Here is a 26,957-nt window from a genome sequence, read left to right on the forward strand (position 1 = left end):
ACATTCCCAGCAGGTCCCTGAGGTCATGTGACCAGGGCTTGCTTGCTGTCCAGCACACGAGGCTGAAAACAAAAGGCGACAAAGCTTTTGGAACTGTGGCCCCCAGATTGTGGAACTCTCTCCCTTTGAGCCTGAGATCTGTGGACTCAGTGGTCGCTTTTAAAAAACAGCTAAAAACCCATCTTTTTAAACTTGCTTTTAGTTGATTTTTATTTTTAGGTTTTAGCTTCTGTGAAGCACTTTGTGATTTTTATCTTGAAAGGTGCTATATAAATAATATTTTTACTTACTTTACTTGTTCAAGAAATCTTGTGGTTTGTTTAGGTGCAACTTTGCAAACTTAATGAACTTTACATTACAGCCCTCAGTTAGCATGTTTAGAGTCTGAGATGTTGCACTTGGGTGTTTTGCAATTTCTCTGAGCATTGTGTGGTCTCATCTTGGGCTGAATTTGCTGGAATGTTCATTCCTGTGAAGACTGTAGCATTGTGTTAACACACAACTGATTATGCAAACTGCCAAAACCTCTGCTTCTATGGAGGCGGTCCTACTTGATGATCAGCTGATTTGATTAAAGGCACCCGACTGCTACTTACCCAATTAATACCTATGGAAGTAGCAAAGGTGTACTTAGCTTTTTTTTTCTTTTTCATATGGCTATAGGCACAGTTTAAAGTGGGTGCCAGGTGGGGGAACCCCAAAATCAGGTGAAAAGAATCACTTATAAATAAGTCACACAATAATTTATTTTGTGAGGCTATGATTAGCTAACATGTGCTGCTACTCTGTTATTCACTGGTATTTGTGGGATCAGCCAGAATTCAGCAAGATATAAGCAGATGTTTCATGGGCTGTATAGCTGATTTACAACCCTTAGACACTATGGCGTTAGTATAAAAGCTGTAGGTGCATGAAACTCATCAGCATCATCACCTTAAATATAAATTGGTGTCTGCTACCCTTGATGTAACCTAACACTGACCATAAACATGTCTGCTATGGAGTCCAGTATATAGTGAATCACTGGGAACTTGACTGCAACATTGCAAACTAGCCAGTTAAATTGCACTTTACTGTCCCAAACTGCTTACTATGCCCACAGTACTTTCCTCCTGTTTGATTAACAGAAAAATTGTGTGAAATGATTTAGGACACAATTCCTAAATTTCTAGTTTAGCAAATGTCACTTGCTGAGCAGTCAGTGTTATTAAAAATAATCTCTAATCTCCCGCTACTATCCCAATCTTACACCTTTCTCCATCTCTCAGAGTCCATCTCACTCTCCCTGAGAAATACGGTGCATTTAGCTAACTAGCAGACACTTTTTGTGACAAACTGTGCAGAAAGAATTGTCTGTTTGGTGATATTTGTTGAGCTGCTTGAAAAAAATGAAATTACCTCCCACTCAAAAAAAAAAGGTGCCCTGTTTATGCTTGCTCATCTTCTGCAGGGCTAGTTACTTGCATTATGTCTGCGCCTTGAATGCATCGCAGGAACGAGGAGAAAAAAAAACATGGCTTGAGGGTGTATATACATTAACAATATCATGCATTAACCTTTCTATCTGATTTAGCTGAAGGTGCAGGAAAGCTGTTACAGACAGCCCACTTCAAATCCCAGACTGTAGTGGTCATCACCACACATTCTTTACAATGTATTGAGGAGAATATGCAGCAGGTATGTAAAATTAAGAATGAAATATGTTGTTGGATTCCCAGGTTTTAAAGTTTGAACCAAAACATTGTGAAAATTGTTTAAATCTCAGATTGGATTCCTCCATCCTATATTGCCCTCTTGTGGATCTCACCATTTCACTTATCTCTCCATACAATTTTCCCCTTGTGATTCATGTTACTGATAAACAGTAGGGTGTGTACTACACGTTTTTTCTTGAATAGCCAAGAAGGAAGTTGCAAACATTAGTGTCATTAGAGCTTCTCCATGTGCTTCCAGACAAAGAGATAGTGTATGCAGCCTTTGAGATATAGTGCTTGTAAACTTTCACCTGCTAACACTTTACCAGGTGACAAAATATTTTAAAATTCAGATGGAGGAATCTACTTATGGGATGCACATGACTAAATTGAGCAAATATCAGCAGGTACTACCAAAGAGACATTAATTGTTTTTAATTTTTAGTTTAATTTTACATGTCATTTCACAAGTTAGACTTTTGTCAGTTACGCTTCACTGTGGTGTGACATCATAATTGACATATCTGCATATTATTTTTATACTTCAAAATATAGGATAAAAAAAGTAATAATGGAAAATATATTTGATTTATGTTGATGATTTTATATGTTATAAAAGTACATTAATAATGTGCTTCCTTTTCAAAATAATGAAAAAAAAATTAAAAAGTGTTTTCCTGTTGTTATAATGTTTATACAGAAATGCTATTTACAATATTATATATATATTTCAAAGTGTATTTTTTTTAAAGTAATATTGAGTTGAACCTGTTAAAAACAATAAATAACATTCAGCACAGAGCAGTCCTTCTTCTGCATCTATTTCAAATCAGGTGGGAAACCTTAAAACCCAGGATCTAAATTCCATGGTTGAATTATGGTTTTTCACATATGAACAAATGTTCTTTCTTAGCTGAACTGAATGCAGTATTTTAAACACTCGTTCTGGTGAGGAACACCTCCTTCAGACTGTTTAAGGCCTGTTCCTGAGTGATTTTCCTCCATTCCTCAGGAATCTTTGTCGGCTCTCGTTTAAACTCCTGTGCAAACCTCTCATTGAACTTCACCAGCACATACCTGTAACAAAGAATTTGTTCATTTAATAAATTAAATTTAATCTAATACTGTCATTTCTACAATAAAGAGTGTTTAAGTCACACAGTACCTCCAGTAATCACTGGCCTTTGAGCTGTTTGTGTTGTCAGGAGAGAAGCTCCAGTCTGGGTAAAGTGAATGGAGAACACTGCTTGTTGTGGATGTATCATGTGTGTCCTTGTCCTCGCTCATGCTTTCAGGGCAACTGATGCAGGATACAGAACTAGAGGCATAAGGCTGCATGCCTTTAGGTCGATGGAGCAAGGCATTGTGACCCTCATGCCCCATATCCTCCTCCTCACACGGGGCTCTGCAGAGAGGACATTGCTTGTCACAGCCTTTCACTTTTTTGAAGAGGTAGTCTTGGGGCTGAACTGGAAGACAGTTAAGAAATTGGGTGGTATCCACATTTTTGGAGAACTCTTGATCAAGGTCCATCTGCATTGCAGCCACTGACTCCAGTAAACATTTAGCAAAACGGTTCCATTCTACAGTGATGCTAAACAGGGGTCCAGTCAGACAGGTCCTGATCACATTAACATCCCCTTTCTCTAAAGTGAGACACACTCTCTCCAGCAGTGGCTTTGTATCATTCAGGACTCCACTGATACCTTCTGTGGATTCGTTCACTGCTTCTTCAATTTTTCCTACAATCTCACAGAGTCTCTGATGCCTCCATTGTCCCAGGTTGGTTGATTCAGTGAGGTGAGCTGTCACTGTTTCCTGGATCTTCCTGAGTCTGAAGTTGTCATAGAAGAGCAGATATTCCAGGAAGACTTCAAATTGATCTTCTTTAATCATCTCTTCCAGCAAGCTTTGGTGGAAGGCCTGTGAGGAGTGATACTGCTGAGCTTTCCTTTGGATCTCCTCTGCAATAGATATCCCCAGGGGTCTGTTGATGTAATCCAAGACTGTGGGCTTGATGACCATGGAGATGAATGCTTGGGCCATCCTTTGACACTGGTCTCTTTTCCTGAAGTCATAGATAAACTCGGCCAAGTCCATACTTTTTCTTTTAGTGATACATGTCAAAAGTTCTGCGTCTTTGGCATAGCGGTTATGCAGGTTTTGAAAGTCTTGGCAAGAAGCATTACAGAGATATACTTTTAGATCCACTTCAAAAGCTGATCTAGTTTCCACAGATTTTTCATTTAAAGATTTTTCAACATTTTGTAACAGCTCTGTAATGTAACCGTCAGAGAAATCTGCTGGTTTGTTACACTTATCTGCTATATACTGTTTGCATTCCTCTATGATATTGTTTGCTACCTGCTGAGCTTCTACCTTGTGTTGTTTGTTGTTGTCTTCAAACATTTGCTTTAATCTGCTGCGGTATCCAAAATGCTCATCGCAAACTTGGAAGTCAGAGTTCTGGTTCTGGCCAATCATTTCAAGCTTTTTCATGTGTTTCTGGAGGCCACGGCTGATTAGATTCTGTCTCAGAATATCTTCTACTCTTGGAGTTATATCTTCTGTTTCTGAAGGCCTGAATTCAAAGTTGGACAATATCTTATCCCACACAGCCTCAAATTCATCCTCTATCTCTGCATCTTGCAGAAGAATTTTTGTTGTCTTGCTTTTTTCTACTAGTGCATCTACCTTGGATTCTTGCTCTTCTCCCAGTAATGCTTTAAATTTTTTAAGCTGTGTGGAAGAGTAATGGCTCTCATAGACTGCCTCCAACCTTTCTGTTATCTCTTCAGTTACTCTGTCCTGTAGGTTGTCAATATTGCTCATTAGGATTGGCATGAATTTGTCAGATCTCATTTTGAGAGTTTCCTCTTTCATCACATATGTCTCTGCTATTGACCTGAGTTTGTTCACCTCTGCTTTGACTTCCTCACTGGCTTCCTTCTTTAACTCACTGAGAAGGTCATTTTGAATAGATGCATCCAAAGCTTCTCCCTTTGTGGTAAAGTTTTTTTTTGTTGCACCCGTTAGCCAACTTTTCATGTTATCCAGTAAATTGTTTTCCCAGTAGAAAAATTCTGTGCACAACAAAGAAAATGCCAAAGCTATATCAGTGTTTTGGAGACCAATGGAGAATGATTCCTCTTTGATCGCATCCCAAACAGAACACAAACGCCTCATAAATTCAGGCAAAACTGGGGCTTCTGCCTTAGCGGCACTCCTCTTCAATGCTTCAAAAAGGATTTCTTTAAACTTTAAAACATCCCCACTATAATCTGTATCAACTGGTTCAGAGAGGGACATTTTGTTCCATGGTCCTTTGACAGAGACTGTGCAGCTTGTGGTCTTTCCATCTTTATCAATATTGCTAGTTTGCAAAAGCACCTGAGAAACGTACCTTAATTGTGACGCTTGTAATTTGCTATTTACGTTTTCGTTCTGGACAAAGAATTGGCAAAATGGCATGGAGCCATATTCTTTGATTCGCAGGAGAGCATTGACTCTGACACTGAGGTTTGTTTCAAAATCAGAACCAGGGTGTGAAGACATGCTGTGCATTAAAAAGTCACTCAGTCCTGTTGCAAAGGTAGCCATTTCATTGTCATTGCCCAGTATATTTCTTTTGCTGTCCAGTGAGACTGAGCAGAGACCTCTGACCTCAATTAGCAACAAAACATCACACTTCATGTCCTTTCTGAGGTTTTCAGGAAGACACAGGGCAGCCATGTACACCCCTCTTGAAGTTTGTTTCTTCCATTCAGGGAATTTCACTCCAAATAATGCAGAAAGAATCTCTGCATTCCTTGCATTATAGTCGCCAAGATTTGTCAGCACTCTTGTCCTACACTGTTCTTGTGGTAGGCGACGTTTGAGCTCTCCAAAGACACAGCCCAGCCACTGGATGGGGATATTTGAGGCATCTCCATCCATTAGTTCAAGTGGAATCCCATAAAGAAGAAGATCTGTAGCTAAGCTAGGGAGACGTAACACATTTTGGCTTCCGCTGCTGGGGCTGATGTATGCTAGCTCAAAGATTAGCCCTATCTCACGCAGAAAGTGCTCAGGACCTAATGCGCATGTATCAGGTTCATAAGAGGGATCAGCACAATCATCAAGGCTCATTTGTTGCGTGCCAGAAGTTGAATTGTCCGTAGTGAGTGTTAGCTCTGATTCATTTGGTTTTTTCTCTTTGAAGCGCAACGTGCTATTTTCTCCTGACTCTAAAAGACAGCTTTGGTCTTCAGAGGCCGAATTTAATTCATTTTCTTTTTCATTTAAAGTGATGGATATCTCCTGCGCCATGTTTGCGTCATGTTGATGGTCTGTCTGTTGTGACAGTGGTTCTGTGGTCTTTTCTTTGGATTCTGAGACCTTCAGTTGATGGCTTCCTTCAGACTGTTGCTCAGAAAGTTGCAAATTTAGACCTGCAGATTGTATTTCTGTTCCCTCTTGAAATATTGAACCAGTGTCTCCAGGGGTGTCTTTGACTCTTTGTTCAAGCTTATCCAAATCTACCAGCATGCTTTCTTTCTTTACTGTCTGTAGATTTGTGAGCAGATCTTTCGTCTTGTTTTGTTTTGTAGTTTTCTTAAGTCTTAGAGTGAGCCAGCTAAGAAAGTAAGCTCTCTTCACTTTATCTTTGGTAAAGAGAGCATCTGTAAAGATCTTCATAGCTGGGGTCATTTTGTAGCTCCTCAACTCAGCCATAATGTCATTCTTTTCTTTTTGTAGCTGGGGGTCAATTTCTGTTCTTTCTTTTCTCTGCTTACTCTCTGCTTTTTCTAGCTCTGCTAATTTGCTCCACAAAGGCCCCTGCAGAGGAAGCTGTTTACGCCTATATTCATCAGACCCCTCATCTAAACCCTTCAACACTTCCTCCACTGAGGCCATGGCTTTTTGACAAATGGGTCCTTCGTCCACATTTAGGCCTATATCCACCGCAAATTGTGCTGCTTCCTCAAGCGTAATAAGTTTCAGTCTGTCTGGTAGCAGATGTTTTAGAGTATCACATAGCTTACTAGCCAGTGCATCCTCACTCAGACCTCTGCCCTGAATCACAGATTCTTCGGGAAGCCCCATGTACTTTTCAAGGTTCTCATCAACAAAACCAACAACTCTGCTCCCATTTCTCTCAGTGTCTAAAAGGTCAATGAGTATTAGTTTGCTGTTGGTATCCTTACAGGAAGCAAGAAGTAGTTTTTCCTTCTCCTTAAGATTTCCACAGAAAACAACTATAGCTGAAGATGCCTTGCATAAAAAGGTAAGGCATTTCTCATGCGCACTGGCATCACCCCGCAGGTTGGAGAAGACCAAAGGGACTGGGAAGACATCTTTGGTGCTATCTCCAGTGGGTAGATGCCATCCAATTTCTACCAGGCCACCCGAAAGCCTTTTGGGCAGCTGCCCTCCTTCCATCCCCCTGTGGAGAAATGTCTGACAGGAAGATGTGACTCCACGTAACATATGGTTTAGCACCTGTGACTTGGACACACTGCAACAACCAAGCCTGACAAATGAAACTAATGGCATGCATGTGGTTGCCAAATCCCCCTCTTGGATTCGCCTGTATTTATTTAGGGGGTGAGATCTCCACTGGCCCACAATCCCTCTTAAAGGCCAAAGAAGGAAGCAACTAGGCTCTTCCGGATCTTTGTTTGGAAGGACCAGTGGTATAGAAAATTGGCACTGCATCATCCGTTTGGAGATCTCTTGCTGAAGGAAAGTACTAGCAGACATATAGACAGCTGTGATTAGATCAAGCGGGTTGATGGCACCCTGGCTATCTCCTTTAAAACTACTGAGCACCTTCCCGGTAGAATTGTTGTCATCGTTTGTAACAAGATTATGAAGAGACTCACACCAAGGAGTCCGGGCATCTTTCCTGAGCAGCCAAAGGGACTGGAGGAAAGCTTTTGGTAGATCAGAGGGTTCTAGAGGAGATTGGTTCCCCAGAGTCCAAGTAATAATGTCTAGCATTGATGAGACATCCAGTGGTATAGCCTGGTAGGCCTCCAAGCCGAGCTCATGCAGAACCTCTGCCTGGAGATTATCCTTTGGAGATTCTAGTTTAAAAAAAACAACCCAAAAACACAGCTTTATCCATTTAAGTGTGACACAGACTTTGATAAAATAAGTAAGACAGAAAATAGCTACAAAAAACTAGTCCAATTACACAAAAATTTCAAGTACTGTGCAAATGCTCTTCTTTTTTGCTTTTATTTCTATTTAATTTTAAGTTCTTTACATTTATTTTTATTGTTTTCTTTTCTTTTAACAGGAAAAGAACATTATCCTTCAATCTCACTTTTCATTTCATTTGAGCTTGAAAACAGAAAAACAGTGTTATCCGTAAACTTGGCATCCCTTGGTGCAATTAACATCAGAAATTACACTTGCAAACAAAAAGCCAATTATCATTATTAACTAAACATATTGGAAAAAAATGCTGTGCTTTTTATAATAGCACATTAACTCCTACCCAGTAAATTTTAGCTCATATTGTTTGCAAAGTCTGAACAATAGGAGCCTTCCTGCAACAGTCAGAACTCACGTTAATGTAAGACAGCTTTTAATCATACCTCTGAAGATAAAACTTGACAGATTCTTTTTCAAATTATTATGTTTGTTATGAGCACCATTTAACTTTGGCAACTGAGAAAAAATGAGGGTTCAATAACAGTTTTTTATTATTATTATTATTATTATTATTATTTTTCGCATTTATATAGCGCTTTTCGAGACCCTCAAAGCGCTTTACAATTCCACTATTCATTCACTCTCACATTCACACACTGGTGGAGGCAGCTACAGTTGTAGCCACAGCTGCCCTGGGGCAGACTGACAGAAGCGAGGCTGCCATATCGCGCCATCGGCCCCTCTGGCCAACACCAGTAGGCGGTAGGTGAAGTGTCTTGCCCAAGGACACAACGACCGAAACTGTCCAAGCTAGGGCTCGAACCAGCAACCTTCCGATTACAGGACGAACTGCCAACTCTTGAGCCATGAGTTTTTTGCAACAGTATCTCCAAAATCATTGTAGCCCCATACTATTTTAGGTCACCAAATGTGGTTACCAAAGGTTATCAGACTGTACTAATACTTTTATGTCTGTTTGTGGGACTCATAATAATTGTAATAAGAGGTATGCATTCTTATTAATTTAAATTTTACTCAAGAGGGCTCTGGTTATTTACATCAAAACACAAGATTATGCACAGTATTGGGCAAAAGTCTTGTGTCATCCTTCGTTTCTTTACATTTTCTTCCAAGAAACCACACTTAAATTTTTAAGCTGTCTTGAGCAATACTTGTCCAGGCTTTCTGAAGGTACTTCAAGGGTTTTCTTTGGACATTGACTGCTTTTCCACTTATTTTCAGTCCTGTCCTTGTCCTTTACCATTTTCAAAGGAATGATTTGTTTGTGTGTTAGCCACTTAACAATGACCTATGAATCATTCAAGCATAAAAGAGCAACTAATTCAAGTGCTGTTTTATACATAACAGACAACTTAGCAAAGATTCAATTTCATGATATCTTTAGACATTTTGTTACTAGGAGAATGTTTACAAAATGATAATCATCTGTTCCAATATTTTACCTGAAACTAAAATATTGGCAGGCATAAATGTTATTTTTGTACCAACAAGGTAATTCCCAACATGCTATAATAACTCAACACTTGTCATATCTCAGCATGATGTACATAAAAGAAAACTGAAGAAACTGGAGGGCAGGAATCCTGGAGATCTATTCCTGATGACTTCTTCAAAAAATTACAAAAACACTTGCCTAAGAGAGTTCAAGCTGTTTTTGAACACTAAAGGCAGTCATTCCGAACATTGACTTTCAAACTAATCAGAAGTGTACAAAGTCTATTTTTACCTTATATGCTGCTTTTCCATGTAAGTGTGCATATTTTTTAATAAATCATTGCACCCGTTTGCCATTTTCCAATCAAAATACAAAGAAACTAGTCCTTTGTTTAACCAGGTAAAAATCTCAATGAGATTTAAATCTAATTTTCAAGGGGGACCTGACATCATGTCAGCGAATGACACGTGACTGAGTTCAGTAGTGTAGTTACAAAAAAAAGTCTTTGTAGAACATAGGCATTTCTTTGGCGATTGTGCTCACTCACTGACTTTCAATATAGCTACACAATACCCACAGCATGTTCAAGTATTGTAAGTATGAAAAACAATGTTCAGAATGAAACGCATGATAATGATGCACAAACCCCAGACAAACAAAACAGAAGAACAAAAAGGAAACATACTTTTCTTCTTGCTGCTCAGTCTTTTATGACGCTTGAGCGACATGATTGAAACTGATGAGGCTGCTCTCTGCTCTCTTTTAAATGAGTTTTTCTTCAATGGTTCACCACATCACCACGTATTGGTATTGGCTGGAACCCTGTGAGCAAAACAAGCAACAAACAATAACAGCAAAAATCATTACTGGTATGTAACCTGCAATGCAACATCTATATGGTCTAATACCGCAAATACCACACGAATAGGCATTGTAAAAAGCTTTGTTGTCCTAGCAACAATACGAGGGAAAATCTCAAAAGATGGATCATTTTGATCAGAATGAATGTGGTTTGTCATGATTTCTATCTCCCTGAAATGCTTCACTGAAGCAAGACTCTCTTCCCTGTTTCATTTTTTCATTTTACTATGATAAAATCTGATCCTTGCCAAATGTGATAAACTGATATAATGGCTTCGCCTCAGACAAATCTGTACAGTGTCAGGAAGATAAAGCATACTGCTCATAGCTCTTCACTGCGAGATTATTGTAAAAAGCTTACAGCATTAAGCTCATAACTCTTTACATTTCGATCAGTTTAAGTTTGAGCTACCTTGCACATCTGAGAGCTTGAATGGCAGCAGAATAATGGTGATATAAGATTAATAACAAACTAAGGTAATATAGTATAGCCTGCTACATAACATATACCAAGTGACTGCTAAGACTAATAATCGATTACCAAGAACAATTAATAATGAATTATTATATAAGCATGTAATCATCTGTTACTAAGTTTGTGATTTACATATGAGATATATATGTCAGTTACACATGGGTAAGTAAATACAGATTTTTAAAGAGTTGTCACTCGACAGAGCATTTAGCAATATGTTAACTCATCACTGATTTACACATTCATTCTGATTCTTTGAATGCTGAATCAGCTGTAAGCTCTCATCAGAGAAAAAAGTAAGAGAAGAGGAAGATATGAAATACATTTTGGATGTAGTTGCTGCTCTTCAGCTGCACTCTTGCTATTTTCAACAGCCTAGATCCAGTTTTGTAAAGCTGCTCTTCTTCCTTTATTGCTCTTCGTGCAGTAAGTATTCTTTTTTAATATGTAATCCCTCTTAAAGCAGGAAATATAAAGAAGTCTTTTGTTAAAGTTGCGAGAAATCCTAATTTTCTTACCAATTTCTCTTCACACGACTGCCTCTGTCCTGTAGATGTGATGTGTAACCAGTTTGTCAGTGTCAGGAGCGCTCTTATGCCCGTCTGTTCAGTGATAATACACAGTGATAACACATTCCTGCACCTTTATGTAATTCCACTACTACAAAAACTGAATATTCGTTTTCATTCAGGCTCATGCGACACGTCGCCAAGTGTAAACAAAGGGCAGATAGTGATTAGTGATATAAAAATTCTTTACACGACAAGGTTGACACTTGATCTTGATAACAGCAGTGTCCTTCACAGTGCAGGGCCAGGTGAAATGTATTCACAGACACATGCCTAAAGGATTATCACTGGCCTTCAGGGGTTAGAGGCGACACTCCAGACAGTGACGCACACAGACCTTAGTCATGTGTGATCTCACAGATAGGTCTATCTCTTTAAGATAACCGCATAACTGGCATACTGATGCATCCGTTTATTCGTAGAAAACCACAGTTTCTGAATTTTAGTGTCGACGTCCTATCAGAAATCTCTGCCTGATGTACAAACAGTGTAACAATCAGTAGAGGATGGAGGCGATCAGCATTTTGAGTTTAATATTTTTTTTTCCCATTTTTAAAAGATTGTTTAGGTTTGTTGTTTTTACAATAAAAGCACAACTGATCAACTTGATCTTGATAGCAAGTAAGTAAAACCAGGCATTTCATATATTTACCGAACTTGTTAGTAACACTGTGCAGGATTCTGGATTAAAGTTGCAGCTGAATGAATGACTTGCAAGTCAATAAAGTAAATCTGCTTGGCATCTTTCTTGGCCTTCAGACAACAATTCTGATGGCTAAAGATCCAAATGGGACAGGCAACAAAAAACAACAACCCAAAAAACAATAATAATAATAATAATAGGTTTTGATTACCAATCTAACTGATTGATTGCTTAATTTTATTATTGCTCTTCGTTCTACAATGTATTAAGCATTCATTAAAAGATTACCTACATAAGAACATTATAATCATGTAAATAGGACAAATACCAGGAAGGGGATTCATCCCAAGAAGGTCAGATATGATCTTTTTATTTTTTTTGTTTAACACAATTTCATAACATTTATTAAAGCAATTTGCCATAAAGTATAAACCTTTCTTTAAAAAATACCTCATTAGGAGGTAACTCTAGTATGTCTCAGTATTAAGTTGTTGTTGTTCGGCTTATTAATAAGATTGCTACACACTTAACTAGAGGCTAAATTAAATTGTATGCATCCTAAATTATCAATAGCCTTTTTCTTTATTGATAAATAAATGCACGTCTGCTACTGGAAAGGTGCAATGCACACCTGAGGGATAAGTGTTGTGCATAGGAAAAGATTACTGCTTCTCTATTTCTGTCCTGCAAAGCTCTTTAGCAGTCTTACCCTTATGTGTCAGAGACTGAGACAGTGAATTGAGTGCGTTTCTTCCTGATTGCTCAGACCTGTGCCTGTGTGGATTTTTATTTTTGTTCAACAGAACTGAAGACAGCAACTGTAAACGAAGAAGGTCCTAAAGGAATAGCGATCAAGATGTTGATAACCATGCTAACAGCTATGTATATGGTGGTCAAAGTGGTAGAAACGGTAAGGTGATTATAATGGTAGCACTCTACTGTACAGATCAGAACAACAAGAATGATGACGTTGATTATTAGCACAAAGTAAGATGCCTTTTTTTTCATTTATGGAGGATATCAGCTATAGTATAGTAAGTGTTTGTAGGTAAATGGCATTGACAATAGCTTTATAAAATAAGAATGTACATGTGGATCGTGCTGCAACAGCTGGTTAGTGTAAACCACATTTATATTTACAGCTTCCAGATGTATTCAGGCAAGTTATGTTAGAGCCAACTGGTAAATGCTGCCCTGTCATTGTTCTCTGTTTTCTCGTTATTCAGTGTTCACATTTAGAGCCGAGCCAGTTGTTGACCTTTGACCCATATTCATATGTCTAAGCAAAACGTCTTTTTATTTACAGATAGGGGCGCGATTTACGCGGGAACAGGATCCTTTGCCTTATGTGGTGTCTCAGCCTTTGCCTTGGCAGGTTCACTCAGTGTCTCTCAGCCGGAGGAGCAGCAAAGCAGATGAGGTTAGTTATAGCAAGATCGATACTGCAGATCATAATTTACATTAAAAACCACATCAGTTCTGTTCATATAGCTTCATTCTCTGTATGAGAAAACTGTTGGGTAAAACTACATCCTCTATTCTTAGTATTTCTAGCCTGTATAAATATCGTCATACGATTATTATGATCTCATGTACATTAATAGTAGTAGTATTTTTTTAATCATCAATACTCATAAATGATCTTTTCTTATTCTTAGTAGTAAGAATTAATTAGTAGAAAGAAAGTCCAGAAGCACAGGACATAGAAGCAGAGGAATGTGTCTTAAAAAGGCAGAGATGGTTTGCCTCTATACTCAGAAAGTAGCAGCAAAATAATATATTTTTAAAAATAAAGTTGCCTCTACATCTTCACAGTTCACATCTGATGTCTCCTGAAGGTTTCAATATGTATCCCCGAATAAAGGAGCATATTTCAGCCCAAGTTGAAAGTGCGCACATCTTTTTGTAAAAGTGAAATTTTGGTTGACAGGCTTGTATTTTTCTTGTACCTTTTCTAAGGTTACTTCTGTCTAAAACCTCTATACAACTGAAACTTACAAATGTATCGAGGATAAATAGCTGGAGTGCTTAATGTGAGCACAAGTACTTAAATGAAAAGGTGCAACAGTCATACTCAACAAGCAGCTCTATACCCTTATGTGCTTAGACTGGCTACAGTTTAAATTTACCTTAGCTTGTCTGGTGAAAGGAGGGAGCAGACCTCATAGACAGGGTTATAAAGCCAACACATGAGACTGAACATAGGCATGAAACACACAGTCAAATTGGCAGGTAGGCATGATAAGCTGGTCCTCAGACTCTGGATTCCCTGCCGCTGCTCTGTTTGAGCTATAATCCCAATCAAGGGGATTTGTGTTTGAGGTCATTACTGTGATTGTATATAGAAAGAAAGCACAGTCATAGACACACATGTACTTTGGCCCTTAGTTCCTTAAGTGTGGAACATACATTGCAGTTTAGTATTTTAGTAGTTTTGCATATGTTTAACTCTGAATGTCAGCCAGAGAAGATGGCACTACTGATTATTCTTACACATAATCTGTATGTGTTACATCTTGTGCACTAAACCAATACTTACTCTCCTTCCTGTGTGTGCCTGCACATCTATTAAGAGTTTTATAACACAAGGCTGTTCTGTTTCATTTACAGTATGATGGCCTCAGGAGAAACAGCATAGGCGTGTATAGAAAGAGTAAGTAACATTTGTAGGTAAATATTTTAAATGCAGGCTATTATTCTGATGAGTGGCCCTGGAAAAGTTGTTCTGAATAACTATGAAATCCAATTTTAAAAGATTTTTTTTCAGAAAAATAGCCTGCTTCAATAAAGGCTAATATATAAAATGTGCTTGAACTCAATCATTGCTACAGAGTTTCTCTACATGGCTATTTCCTCTACTTTCCTGGCTATTCCCTGTGTCCTGTCGTGTTCAGACTCCAATGCCAGTAACGGGACATGCACAGCGCCTGCTGTTCCTCCGCTCAGCCCTGTTGAAGTTGAGAAGGCCGCCTCTACCATCCAGAACCATTTCAGGAAATTCCAGCAGAAGAAACACAAGAACGGCAAGTAGATGGACCAGGAGAGTCTTACTACTCCAGCAAGTCTGAGAGACAATAGCAAGCAAGCTGTGATTTCATGTGATTTCATCAAAGGCTAGATGAATGCTGTGATGTCATGATTAAATTCATATGAACACTTATATTCAAATATACATACATTTAAACTTAGTAGAGGTCCCAAGATTAGTAATCCAGATTAACATACAGCAGCCTACATCTCACACAATGCTTATAAAACCATATTTTAATTTCTATGTGAACAATAAATGTGAATATTCTGTAATTCTGAATGAACAGATTTGCTGTGCTGTGATGATTGATGTGATTTTAAGAGTGCGTGAGTGAGTGTGATTCTCTAATTTATATATGACTGTTGTTTCCTGTATATAAATGTGTGGAAAAACACTGATGTCTCTTAAGAAAAAAAAAACCCCCAGTCCATTTCAATAAACTCATCATCAGATTATGTTGTTTCACTGCCCTCTAGTGTTTAGAGGAATTTTTGCCTCACAAGTTGTATGAATTTTAAGGTGCTTATTTAATTTGATGTTTTTAAAGGTTTTAAAATATTGTAAAAGTTTGCAAAACACAATTAAAGTTATCAACAGTTATTATATGTAGTAATGTGAAAATGTTTAAATTCATCAAACTGAATGTTCACTTCAGGTCAAAGTGATCTTCAGGCCAGCGATGCTGCCAGTTGGCCAGTCCACTTCTGATTGTGTTGAAGATGTATGATCTGACACAACAATAGAGCCGGAACGTATGTTAATGCAACCAATTTATATCAAAAGATGGTGTGAAGAGTCGATGTGCAGTCAAACCTGAGTCCCACATTAGAAGAAGAGGAAATCCTGATAGAGAAGCAGAGGAATCACCAATTCTTCTGTGGAAAGACAGGTAGGTTATTCTGGTATTCATCGGTATTGGATAATGGCTAAAGCACCTGGAAACCAAATCCTGTCAACACCACTAACAACTCTCAAAAACAACATAAAACATGTTCACTTTCAATGAGAAACAGGAGCAAAACAGGAGCTTTCTTTTGGTGTAAATAGCACTTGTAGAAAAATGTGCCACAGGCTGTTGCATCCAGCAAAAGGCTAAGTTGTTGTCAAAGAGCTAGTTTAAGTCAATGAAAGCAGACACTAATGTGATGAGCTTCTGTCAGCATGGCTGCCCTGAGGTGAACTTAACCTTAGTGTGATTGCTTTTCTGCTCATGAGATGTGATTGTACGCGGTTTCTGTGTGTCTCCACGAGAAATTTTGGCTTTAAGGCGGAAGTGCATTGCACTGCCCATCTACCCGCAGAGAGAGTCTGTTGTGAGATTGGGGCAATGTCAAAAATATGTGGTTTAGCTCGTCTTTCGACTCTTGCTTGTGCTCTTGTCGGTCCATCAGCAAGCTGTGGAGAGGAGCTGTAAGTTATAACATGCAAAAAGCTGAAGTGAAATCAAGTGTTAAAAACAATGAAAAGTATCTACGGTCTGTGCTTTTCATACTGTATTGTTTATCTTTGTGTTTTTTTTTGTTTTGTTTTGTCAATCCCTTCTCTGCTCTGGCCAATCAGCATTCGACCAACATACAGCATCATCGACATTGAGAAATCAAATATCTCCACAAATGTGGAAGTGCAATAACATAAATAAAACATGAAGGAATCAGTGACAATGCTGAATATTAGGCTGGTCAGTTTCCCAGGTATGAAACCTATAGGTCAGTTTTCTACCAGAGAGACAACTCTGAATAAATCCTTCTGGTTGGATGGTGCTTACATTTCTTATTAACATGAAAACACTAAAATGTTTCAAATCTGTCAAAAACTTGTTGAAAAACTTATATAAAAAATGATATTGTTATTTATTAGGCAAACAAACAGAATTTATGTTTTTATATCCAAATTTGAGCCTGCTCACTTTAGGAGTCAGAAATTAATCATCTTAATAAAAAAATAATAATGTAATTGACTATATTTTTAATCATATTTTTATTTAAGATTAAATATGACAATTCATAGATAAGAACAAAAATTATATTTCAGTATCAAAAATATCATTTTGATTAAAGAGCATGAGCATACTGGAGGATTAATGATTACATAATTTAAAAGAAAATAATTTTTAATGATCAGATTTTAATTGTGTGGCATAAATCTTACATTGGGTAAGGTATAAGGTATACCTTGTAAATTTTTTAAGCACTACACAAAGTGCAGTACTAGCTGTAAAAGCTAACATGCATGACTCCATATAGTTTAAAGTGGCTGTATGGAGATGCTGACGAAAATAAGCATTTAAGTACACTTAGATATCATGAAAGTAATTACTGGGGAAGTGCAAAATATTCCAAATATTAATAATTACTTGTTCAGAGCAACATAAAAGCCAATCATAGTACCTTGCTGTGTTTATTTTTTTTTAAATAAAGTTAGCTGAAAAAAGTGAAGCAAGATGATTAAACAATTTGGGCAGTCTTAAAAAAATGTCAAGTTTTATAGGCTATATTTTGTCTATAATAAAAAAAAATTACTTTTCACCTCATTTTAAACTCCTTGGTTCTCTGGAGAGTTAAAGACAGTTTACAATTTACAGTAAAGTTTCTACTACTAGTTTGAGATGAGGCAAAAGAGCACAGATTTCTCCAGGCTTGGTTCCCATTTGACCTTTTTCACACGTCTTGGGGCTTTGCAAAGGTTAAATTTGGCTTTTAACCTCCTCTATCCACAACACATGTCCCCATGGCTGAAAAATTCACACTTCTTATGATTTTTCATTAAACAGAAGAAAAAGTTAAGATTCAACATTCAACAGCAAGTCGCCAATAAACAATATCATCACAGTTTATAAAAAGATAGCTTTATTGCACAAGGTGTTGAGTACTCTTTTTTTCCCATTTTTGTTTTGTTTTCATAGAAAAGAAAATGTAGAGTTAAACGCAAGCAATTGCAAATTGAAGCAATGTTTCCCCATAAAAGTTTAAGGAACAACCTCTAAATTTTGAAAATGGTTTCAGTAATCCCCTTTTAAATTGGTCAATTCACCATTTTCCTTTTTCTTTTATAACCAGCAAAATTTTCAGTACATGCAATGCTGCTCCCCTCCCCACAAATGTGGATTAATAATTTATTAATGATTTTTAAAAAAGCAAACTCTAAATTTTGTGACAAAGTAAAAACAAACTAAATTACAATAATATTAAAAAATCAACAAAAAAAAAAAAAAAAGGAGACAACTCAACCAAATGCCCTGTAAAAGAAGAAAACAATATATTTTTTTAATTATGCATGGTCCACTCTGACACGTTTTAACTGGTCCATAAATCAAGATAAAGCGGTGTCTGTATAATTTTATAGTCTTGCCGTTAAGTCCTCTTCTGTTTCATTACAATAGCTTCAGTTCAAAGTTTACATTGTGCCCTGGTTTCTAGTGAAGATGTCGAAAATAGTACTCATTTATACAAAACACTTTCCTATGTACACAAGTCTTCTATTATGGAGTAAAACATAAGCTGTATAAGTGGACAACGGGGAACGGTGGGGGTGGAGACGGGGTTCTGATTGATTGGCAGATGGGGAAAACGTTGGGGAAGTGGAACGTGTGAAGTTGGCCTTACAAACACAGGCAAAGTCAGTTTGAAAGTATGTTGTTGTATTTTAAGGAAAAATCCACCCCAGATGTTTCGTAAGCTGAAAAGCTGTCCAAATATAATAAGAGAAATAAGAATAAAATATGAGGACCACTTTATCCAGTGGATTGTTTTTTTCCCTTAATAAATGTTAGTGATTTTATCTTTTCTATACTCGCTATTTGGTACATAAACTTCTAAAACTGATATATTATCATTAATATTAAAATGGAAATTTGAGTATGATTAACATTTTCCTTACTATGTGAGTATGCTTTGTAAAATGCATTGAAAGCAATTCAGTGTTCATATGTTTGGGTGGACAAAAAAATAAAAAAAACCCATCTGCTATAAAGTATCAAAATAAGCTAAATGTTAAAACGCATATTATATGTAATGGCAAAATGTTACATGGACATTTATGGCCTACTAGAATTCTGGAAATGTTTGGAGGGTGGAATTTTCTTTAAAGACAGACATTACATTTACTTTAAGCAAACTGACAGAGGATCGGTGTTATACGGTAGAAGCAACTTCACTGAAGAACTGGGGAAAGCAGGTTGGACAGAACTTTATTTCATCATTCCAACCAATATCCATACAACTGGAGTAAGGAAGCCCCTGGTTGTGAAAGCAGGCCTGCCCCATTCCCAAACTCTTGTTTTTCTGAAGACAAGTATTTGCATAACTTGAAATGTAAAAGCTAAAAGAAAAGGCATCGTAACCATTAGCAACAAAAAGCAAAAATACATATCTCTCCCGGCTAGTTTTCAAACGAAAGGGAGCATGGATACATTTAGAAGCAGTTTTTAAACACCACTGTGTGGTATGCTCATTGGAGTTTGGGAATGACTTGCTGTGACACAGATAGGAAACAGAAATACTTGTTGGTTGTTTGTTGTCATTAATTATAATTATAGGTAATGGCATTGAGTTTGTGAACACACCTTCAGAAGGTACAATACAACATAATACAAGATTCTCACTGTATAGACTGTCCTCGTTATACTGTTTTCTTTTTCAACACCACACTTTCTGCACTGAGCCATAAACCACAGTTAACCAGCGACACAATCTCACACTATAATTTGACTTTACTGTGCTTGTCCTTTCAGCTGCTACCTGCTGCACAGGCGGTACAGCTTTGAACATTTACAAAATCACAAGGGGTTCAAACCTCAGTTTCACCACTTAATTTTCTTTCACACAACTTCCTTTCGCTCTAAGATCTTCTGCCCATGGTTGTGCTACCCGTTTAAACTTCCCTCTTCTTTTTCCTTCTTCTCTTCTGGCAATTTTTTTTCACTCTGAGCGATTGTCTTGTGATCTTTTATATATATTTTCAATTAGAACGGCTTTTATATTTCTCTGCATTTTTTTCAATATTCATATATTTGCTATATATTTGAATAGAAATATATATGTACATACTTTTGAAAACAAACATATATCTTTTTCTTTTTTCTATTGCGAGAGCCCTGATGTTATGTTCGACCACTGAAAAACATGTGGAGCAACTCTTCTTTTTTTTTGGAACGATCTTTGTTATGGGATTAAGCTTTGGGAGAAGAACTAATAGTAATAATAAAAAAAAGATACAGTACCATGCATAAAGCTAAAAATAATTTCAGCAAGGTGGAGGGACTTGAAAATACTCCTTTTAGTTTCAAAGACCACTTATTTTTGAAGAAAAATCTCTCTGCTACTTCACATTATATTGACGCTCGATCCCTCTGATTATACTCTTAAACATTACTGTCTGTTTATAAATTCAAGATTATGCAAATATGATTTTTCTTCATAAATCTCCATAAATCTGCTGCGACTTGCTTCTCATTCAAGCTGACACTACACATCAAATAGCATTTCTGCCCGTCTGTGCATATTAGACCTCTTCTCTCAGTCAGTCTGTCTCTTTGACCTGCCAGTAAGCTAGCAGTAGATCACAGTGACACTGTATGGATATGATGATGGACCGGGTGGGTAAAGGTGAAAGTGGGAAAGGACAGAAAGGGAGGAAAAGGGCACAGGTAAAATGGCTTAAAACAAAAAACATAATGGATATTGTGGCGCCATGATGAATCATATAATGGTCGCTTCCTTCTTGAGGAAGTTTAAGAGAAAAAGAGGGACCTAGTTCTTATAATCTGTAATAGCTCTCTTCTGAACCCACTTCTTTTCCTGTGTTTTTCATTTCCTAAGCCATGTCGTCAATCCAAAACAAAGTTCAAAATGCTGGACCAAATTAGGGTCGTTGCGTTACATCATCAGCATCGACCCATTATCCCCTTTCACAGGTACAAAATGAACATTTGTCAGTTTTGACACAGATGTCTGCCCAAGAGGTCAGCATACAGACTGATTTTAAAAAGGTCCATCGTTGGTGTGCCTGCCACATGCATACATTTATATACACACATATACACCCGCGCAAACACGCTTGCACGCGCGCACACACACACACACACGCACGCACGCAGGCTGTTGAAGGTTTCTGTTACTTGGATCCATTCTAATTTTCTCTTAGTGCACATGAGATTATATTTCCATCATCTGAAAATAAACAGAAAACTGATTTAAAAGAAAAAGGTTGGATTCATCTTGCACTTTATGATGCTTGAATTTTTTTCCCATCTTCTCTGCTTTGAGTCTGTTTAGAAAAGCATCAATTAAGACCACTATGCTGTATCATCCATTGCATGTATATGAAAATCCCTTTGTCTCAAATCTGATATTGAGACGACGGTCCATCCATTGCCTCTAATGTACGAATCCACGATGGAGTAATCTTTCAGAGCCAGTGTAACACCAAGGTTGGTGGTTAATGCATACAATAAAGCATCCTGCCATGGCACAATGCTGTGATATGAGCTCCTTTCCATCAGAGGCCAAAAAAGCAACATTTTTAAAAACCTAAAAATCTTAATACACATCTCTCTGAAACTCAAGCAACCTGGTTCATTCTACAGCTGTCTTGATCCAGAAAACAAGACAGTGCACGTGGAAAGCATTTTGTGCATAAGTACTGTGTCTTTGCCAGAAAATCAAAATATAGAGTTAACAAATGTGAATAAATCATCTATGTTTTGGCAAAGGTGTTTCCCAGGGTGATGAAGTAAGAGATAAAAATGACACAATAATAACAGAAAGCAATCAGGCAGAAAGAAAGGCAAACCCCTGTGCTGTGGAGACCCAACTCTGACCCCATCATATAATATTGTCAGTGGGAACCCAACCAGCCCCCTGCAGCCTGGCACAGCACAGGCACTGACAGGTAAGCTGTGCATCTGTATGTTTCTCACCCCAATTTTTCATAGAGGCTCTAGGCAAGCGATGGCTTGACCAGCATTCAATGAAGAGTTACAGTGACAGGCCGCAGTGATGACAGGCTACACCAGTGTGTAGGACTTGGAGTAGGCCCCCGCCCCTCCATCCCTTTGCTTCTGTAGTCTGCCTAAGCCCGAGGAGCTGCTCTCCAGGAGAGAGTCTCTGGATCCTCCCATCTTGGAGGAAGATGAAGATGCACCTCCAGGGGTCCCTCCTGTGGCCCCTACTGCCCCACCTCCACCGGAGGATGATGATGCCCCAGAAGCCGCAGCAGAAGCAGCAGCTGCCGCTGCACTCTGGGCTCCTGCAGCAGAGGAGCCAGGCATTGTGAGAGTTCTCTGGGGAAGTGTGGAGCTGCTAGAGCTAGCAGATGCCCCTCCACTCCCACTGCCACAACCACCGCCTCCTGTTGCCCCTCCCGAGGAAGCCCCAGAGGATGTGAGATTGGACAGACCAGAGTGGCCCATGGTTAGGGCCTGCTGTTTTGCAGAGTCCATAGTCACATGACGGCCCTGGGTGTGGTATGCACGTTGGGCCAGGCCACGAATAGAGGCTTCACGTGGTGGGACCACTGGACACGGGTCATGACGCTCTGCCTGCTTTCGAAAAAAGGGGTCTGACTTCATGTAGAGGGGTAGGTTGCAGTAGTCACCTGGAAGGGAAAAGTAAAATTTATCATCACTGCACAAGCTTATAGGATATAATGGATAGTATACTGTGCACCACAATAATTGCTATAAACTCATCTAATAATCAGAATACATGCATACTATCTACAGTTTGTTTGAGTTATTTACAGAAAACATTTACTTACATGAAGTCTGATTTTCACAATACAATTTTAAGCCTTTGGCCATACTTTTTAAATTTGTTTTCATATTAAAAATCCTAACAGACAAAAAAGAATCATGCTTAGAGGTGACAACTCACTCTTGGCGCGATGCGGAATGGGAACAGCTACATTCTTGCCACGGTCATAGTCTTGGGGTTTAGGTGGCGAGGCAGTAAAACGGCAGATGCCGGGCTCTGACGGTGTGCTCATGGACGTCATGCTGTCTGCATTGTCGTTGGTACCTGTAGTCATCTGATCAGATGAGCTGTCAGAAATAAAGCACTCTGTAATCTCAAATTTAGCATGTTGCAGGTGTTCCTCCAGCTTGGCATGCTCATATGCTCTTGCCAGCTCCTCGTAGGTGGAGGAGGCACTCTCTGTTGACACCATGCTGTTGCGCCCTTTATCTGTTCAAAAAAATAAGGAAAGGAAATGAAGGCAAGCCCCTTTCATAGCCTACTGCAAAATCACATTTGCTTCCTGCAGATAAATAGCCTTAATTGTATGTACATGCTAATGGCTGTAAGTGTCATTTCACCCATGTACTAACCTGTGTCCTGCGAGAGGCTGGCACTGTAGCTGTCACTCTCTGTGACAGTGATGCCATGCTGGGAGCCAACTGTGCGCCAGTCTGAGGTGAGAGTACGGGCTGGCGTAGAGGCCTGGCACTTGGTCAGAGTCCACTGACTAGAGTAGCGGTTCCTGATGCTGTGGGCTGACTTAACACTCTTCCTTGACACTGGATCTGATGGTAAATGGATGAAGAAATAAGAAGGGTTGGATGTTCACAGCCGGAATAAATCAACAAGAATTTAAAAATAAGAAAGATTGGTCTTCATATTTTGGTCCAGAGAACATTTGAATCATTCATGAAAAAATAATACTAATAACTCAATTGAACTGAGCAGAAATGTTGCATTTAATGAACATATTCAAGGTTAAACATTTAATGATATAATGGAGAGTGAGGAGTAAAAGCACATACTGGTTCCTGGCCGGATGTCAGACATGTCAATCAAAGGGCCAGTGTTCTGGATGAGGGCAGGATGATGGACTGACACACCAGTGCAAAAGCTCTGAGGGTTCCCAGTTTGGTTAAACTCTGTGTCTGTCACAGGGATAGTGGCCTTGTCCTCACCTATGACAGGCAGAAATATTGTGTGTCAACAAAATAACAATTAGCCTAACACCGCATTTCATGTAACGGTCATCGATTCGGTCCTCGGCATAGTTGTGTGAACATATGCGACAAGTCTCTCTTTCTCTCTCTTCCTCTCACCGATTTGCTTGATGCCTTCTTTGTCCTCAATTAGCAGCTGCACTCTGGGGATGTCGATGTGCAGCCGTGGGCCCTGAGGAGGCCCTTTAACCGGGGTGTCGAAACTGCGGTTGTTTTTACTAATTCATAGATACAAGACGAGCACACACAAACATGCATAGTTTGAAGAAAATGGGAAAGAAAGTTGATTTTTGAGTGGATTTTAGGTTACGCTTAATAATATTTCAAGCTTAATTTGCTGAGAATACATTCCAGTCTTACCTGATCAGCATCTCTGCTAAGCTTTTGGCATCTAACGAGAACAGAGGATATAATTAATTTTTCATTTTTTTTTGACAAACAAGTATTCTTAGAATAAATGCTCTGCAGGCTGAATGTAATATTCTCTCTCATTTTCACCACTTATCTCCTCTCTTCTTATTTCTTCTCTCACCTCTCAGTCTCTTTAGTCTCTTTTCTTTGCGTTTCTTGCGAATGATGAAGAGCAACGCAACACCAAGTGTGACCAAGATCACAGGACAGCCAATAGAAAACAGCTTCTTGACATCGTCGTTCTTCTCCAGAGGGGATTTAATTGGCGGTATTGTGCCTGTAGAGATCAGTTTAATGTGCTTTCATAAGACAATATCATAAGGTACCCATTTTAATGGATTTCTCATTAAAACAATGCCATTTATCCAAAGTAAATGGCAAATGAAGATCATCTTGTACTCACTGCCATCATAGTCTAGAGTGGCAAACTGGGAGCTCTGGTTACCACAGCCAGCACTGTTACAAGCTTTCATCTTTAACTCATACCAGGTGGCCTCACGCAGCTCTGCCAGGAACACATCTGTGGTGGCGTTGGTGCGCACGTTCTGCCATGTCCAAGTGCCTGCACGAGTGCACACGACTCTTAATTACGATCACGTTTTTTCAAGAAAAAATAATATATGTGTCTAAGTTTGGTCACTTTTCCATTGAATTTATATCAGGACATCTCCAATATTACCAAAAACTGAAAAATGAAAAAGGAACCACTCACCTTTCGGTCTAAATTCTAGCGTGACAGCTGTGATCGGACAGCCTCCACTGGCCCAGCCTTGCAAGTTGAGGCGAGCATGGCTGGAGTTAATGTGGGTGAAGACAGGCTGGTCTTTGTTGAACTGGGGTTCTGTAAAGGCAGCAACGGTTTGATGCAGAATATGCTCAGAATATTAAAACAATATTTGGAATGGCATTTCACAGGTAATATGGTTAACACAGGTCATCAGCAGCAGACCTGCACACAACATTCAGTTAAATAAACTAAATAATATATTGATGCAGTTACAGCAAAAACTGAAGCAGCAAAGTTTAGTATTGTATGTAATATGTTTGCATAATCTCTGAGAGGTTAAATATGCATTTTGTAATGACTACCAAATTTGAAACTGGACTGCACTATAAGAAGTTTAATGACAGCATAAACATCCCGCTGGTCAGTCATATCACTGTCCATAAAACAAACCTTTCCCACTGCATTTTGAGAGCAGTGTACATTAATTTAAAGCCTTACTAATGACACGTAACCTTGCTTTGGAGCCATTTGTAAATGAAAAAGCATTAAATGTATCAAATGTTTTAATTCTGATATTTAATATTGAAACTAATTTGATATCATTTGAATAGACTGAAGCATAGATGAAAGAAAATAACCCTCCTGTAATAAAACACATGATCTATTCGTATATCATCTATTCATTCACATTTTTCAAAAGTCAATTCAAATTTTGAGATTGCGGAAAAGATACATTTAAAGGTGCATTAAACACTTTCAGTTGACGTTTTTTGTTGACCTCCTCACATGTGACCTGCTGTATTTTCTGAGTGTTATCTAGAACCCCTTTTCAAAAATAATTCCATTGTGTAAAAATATTTTTTTTTTACTTGTCTGCTGTATATATTGTTTAAAGTCCTTTTCTGCCAGCTTCTCACCTCGCCCGTGAGTCTTTGCCTCAATGATCTCACTGATACGTCCAGCACCAACGCTGTTCTTGGCAGCCAGCTTGACTTTGTACCAGGTCCCACAGCGCAGGTTGTCCAATTTGAAAGAGCGCTCGCTAGAACTGATGAAAACATCTTTCCATTCCTCTGTGTTGTCTACAGAGTACTGCAGAACAAAACCTGCATAAGAAATGAGACATGCACAAAATAGTTTTTTCTCAGTTTGATGCAAATCCCTCACTAATATAAAGTCTACTGAACTTTCAGACATTGGTACCACTCCTGGCCACTAGATGGCAATGTATGATTGCACTTCCCTTGTCCAGTTAAGCCTCAATTGGAGGATGGTGTAGCTGCTCTCTGTCTATGCCGCCATTAGTTACCTACAAACCCCAAGACTGGGATGGCGCTGACTGAGCATCTATGCAAATGAGGGCATGCAATATGGTGACTGTTTTTATAATCAGCTGCCTTGAAGAGCCAACTCCCTCCCACTCTGAGACACCTTCCATCTAATCCTCTGTCTTTCCTTCTGCCTGTATATGATTACGCATATATGACTGTCTCACTCTGAGTGTTTCCTTGTACTCGTTGTACCATCTTCATTTCCTTACTCTCTCTCTTTTTCTAACAGATGGTGCGATGGAGTCCAAAACGTTAAAAAGGGTTAACATGCAGATCGAGCAGTGTCTGTAAGTTTTATAGTCACCCTCGGTCTGTCACAGAACAGAAGAGGACACAGCAGAACATAACAGAAGATAGCACAGTGAACAGTACAGAACAGCACAACAACAGGCTGGAAGAACACTATGACTGACTGCTGTTGTACATAATATAAGATTCTCAGTGTATGGGACCAGTCTGCAACATTTGGCGATTTGTCTATTTAGAAATTATTTTATTTTTACACAAACTGGAAAAAAGTCCTCATTACCAGCTGAAAATGGCTTTATTAGTGCACACTAGCATGTTTTTTCTGAAAGGGAATCATATACAGACATCAGGGCAGTGATACTGCAAAACAGGTGCGTGACAAGGAACTATTGCTGACAATGAGCCGGTGGATTTAG

At 38.6% G+C, this 26,957-nt stretch overlaps 3 protein-coding genes across 4 annotated transcripts in view; 1 reads left to right on the forward strand and 2 right to left on the reverse strand.

Moving 5' to 3' along the window:
- Positions 1 to 2,235: 2,235 nt before the first annotated feature.
- On the reverse strand, positions 2,236 to 7,576 carry gvin1l2 (GTPase, very large interferon inducible 1-like 2; the record flags this gene model as incomplete). Its single annotated transcript, XM_080889840.1, has 3 exons — positions 2,236 to 2,771; positions 2,860 to 7,505; positions 7,559 to 7,576. The coding sequence occupies 3 exons, from the start codon at positions 7,574 to 7,576 to the stop codon at positions 2,627 to 2,629; spliced, it is 4,809 nt and encodes a 1,602-aa protein (XP_080745966.1). The 3' UTR covers positions 2,236 to 2,626.
- A 5,053-nt stretch (positions 7,577 to 12,629) lies between these two features.
- On the forward strand, positions 12,630 to 15,148 carry LOC308401100 (uncharacterized protein). The gene is made up of 4 exons (XM_080889161.1): positions 12,630 to 12,749; positions 13,146 to 13,259; positions 14,450 to 14,492; positions 14,734 to 15,148. The coding sequence occupies exons 1-4, from the start codon at positions 12,696 to 12,698 to the stop codon at positions 14,868 to 14,870; spliced, it is 348 nt and encodes a 115-aa protein (XP_080745287.1). The 5' UTR covers positions 12,630 to 12,695; the 3' UTR covers positions 14,871 to 15,148.
- A 2,572-nt stretch (positions 15,149 to 17,720) lies between these two features.
- dscaml1 (Down syndrome cell adhesion molecule like 1) overlaps positions 17,721 to 26,957 on the reverse strand; it is a 99,549-nt gene continuing 90,312 nt past the window's right edge. For both annotated transcript variants that reach the window (XM_080888149.1, XM_080888150.1), the window contains exons 26-35: positions 25,879 to 26,067; positions 24,947 to 25,075; positions 24,638 to 24,796; positions 24,356 to 24,511; positions 24,184 to 24,214; positions 23,923 to 24,041; positions 23,629 to 23,781; positions 23,194 to 23,388; positions 22,742 to 23,050; positions 17,721 to 22,463 (exon numbers count right to left, since the gene is read on the reverse strand). In XM_080888149.1, coding sequence (XP_080744275.1) covers positions 21,874 to 22,463; positions 22,742 to 23,050; positions 23,194 to 23,388; positions 23,629 to 23,781; positions 23,923 to 24,041; positions 24,184 to 24,214; positions 24,356 to 24,511; positions 24,638 to 24,796; positions 24,947 to 25,075; positions 25,879 to 26,067 — 2,030 coding nt within the window. In that variant the 3' untranslated portion in view covers positions 17,721 to 21,873. The remainder of the gene's footprint in view (positions 22,464 to 22,741; positions 23,051 to 23,193; positions 23,389 to 23,628; positions 23,782 to 23,922; positions 24,042 to 24,183; positions 24,215 to 24,355; positions 24,512 to 24,637; positions 24,797 to 24,946; positions 25,076 to 25,878; positions 26,068 to 26,957) is intronic.

Source organism: Rhamphochromis sp. 'chilingali' (assembly GCF_963969265.1).
Source record: "Rhamphochromis sp. 'chilingali' genome assembly, chromosome: 8".
NCBI lineage: Eukaryota > Metazoa > Chordata > Actinopteri > Cichliformes > Cichlidae > Rhamphochromis > Rhamphochromis sp. 'chilingali'.

Excerpts from the sequence above, each read along its gene's own strand:
- LOC308401100 (XM_080889161.1), top strand. The coding sequence starts at position 12,696 with ATGTTGATAACCATGCTAACAGCTATGTATATGGTGGTCAAAGTGGTA. Across the intron at positions 12,750-13,145 it reads TGGTCAAAGTGGTAGAAACG|ATAGGGGCGCGATTTACGCG; the intron begins GTAAGGTGATTA and ends TTTTATTTACAG. Across the intron at positions 14,493-14,733 it reads CATAGGCGTGTATAGAAAGA|ACTCCAATGCCAGTAACGGG; the intron begins GTAAGTAACATT and ends TGTCGTGTTCAG.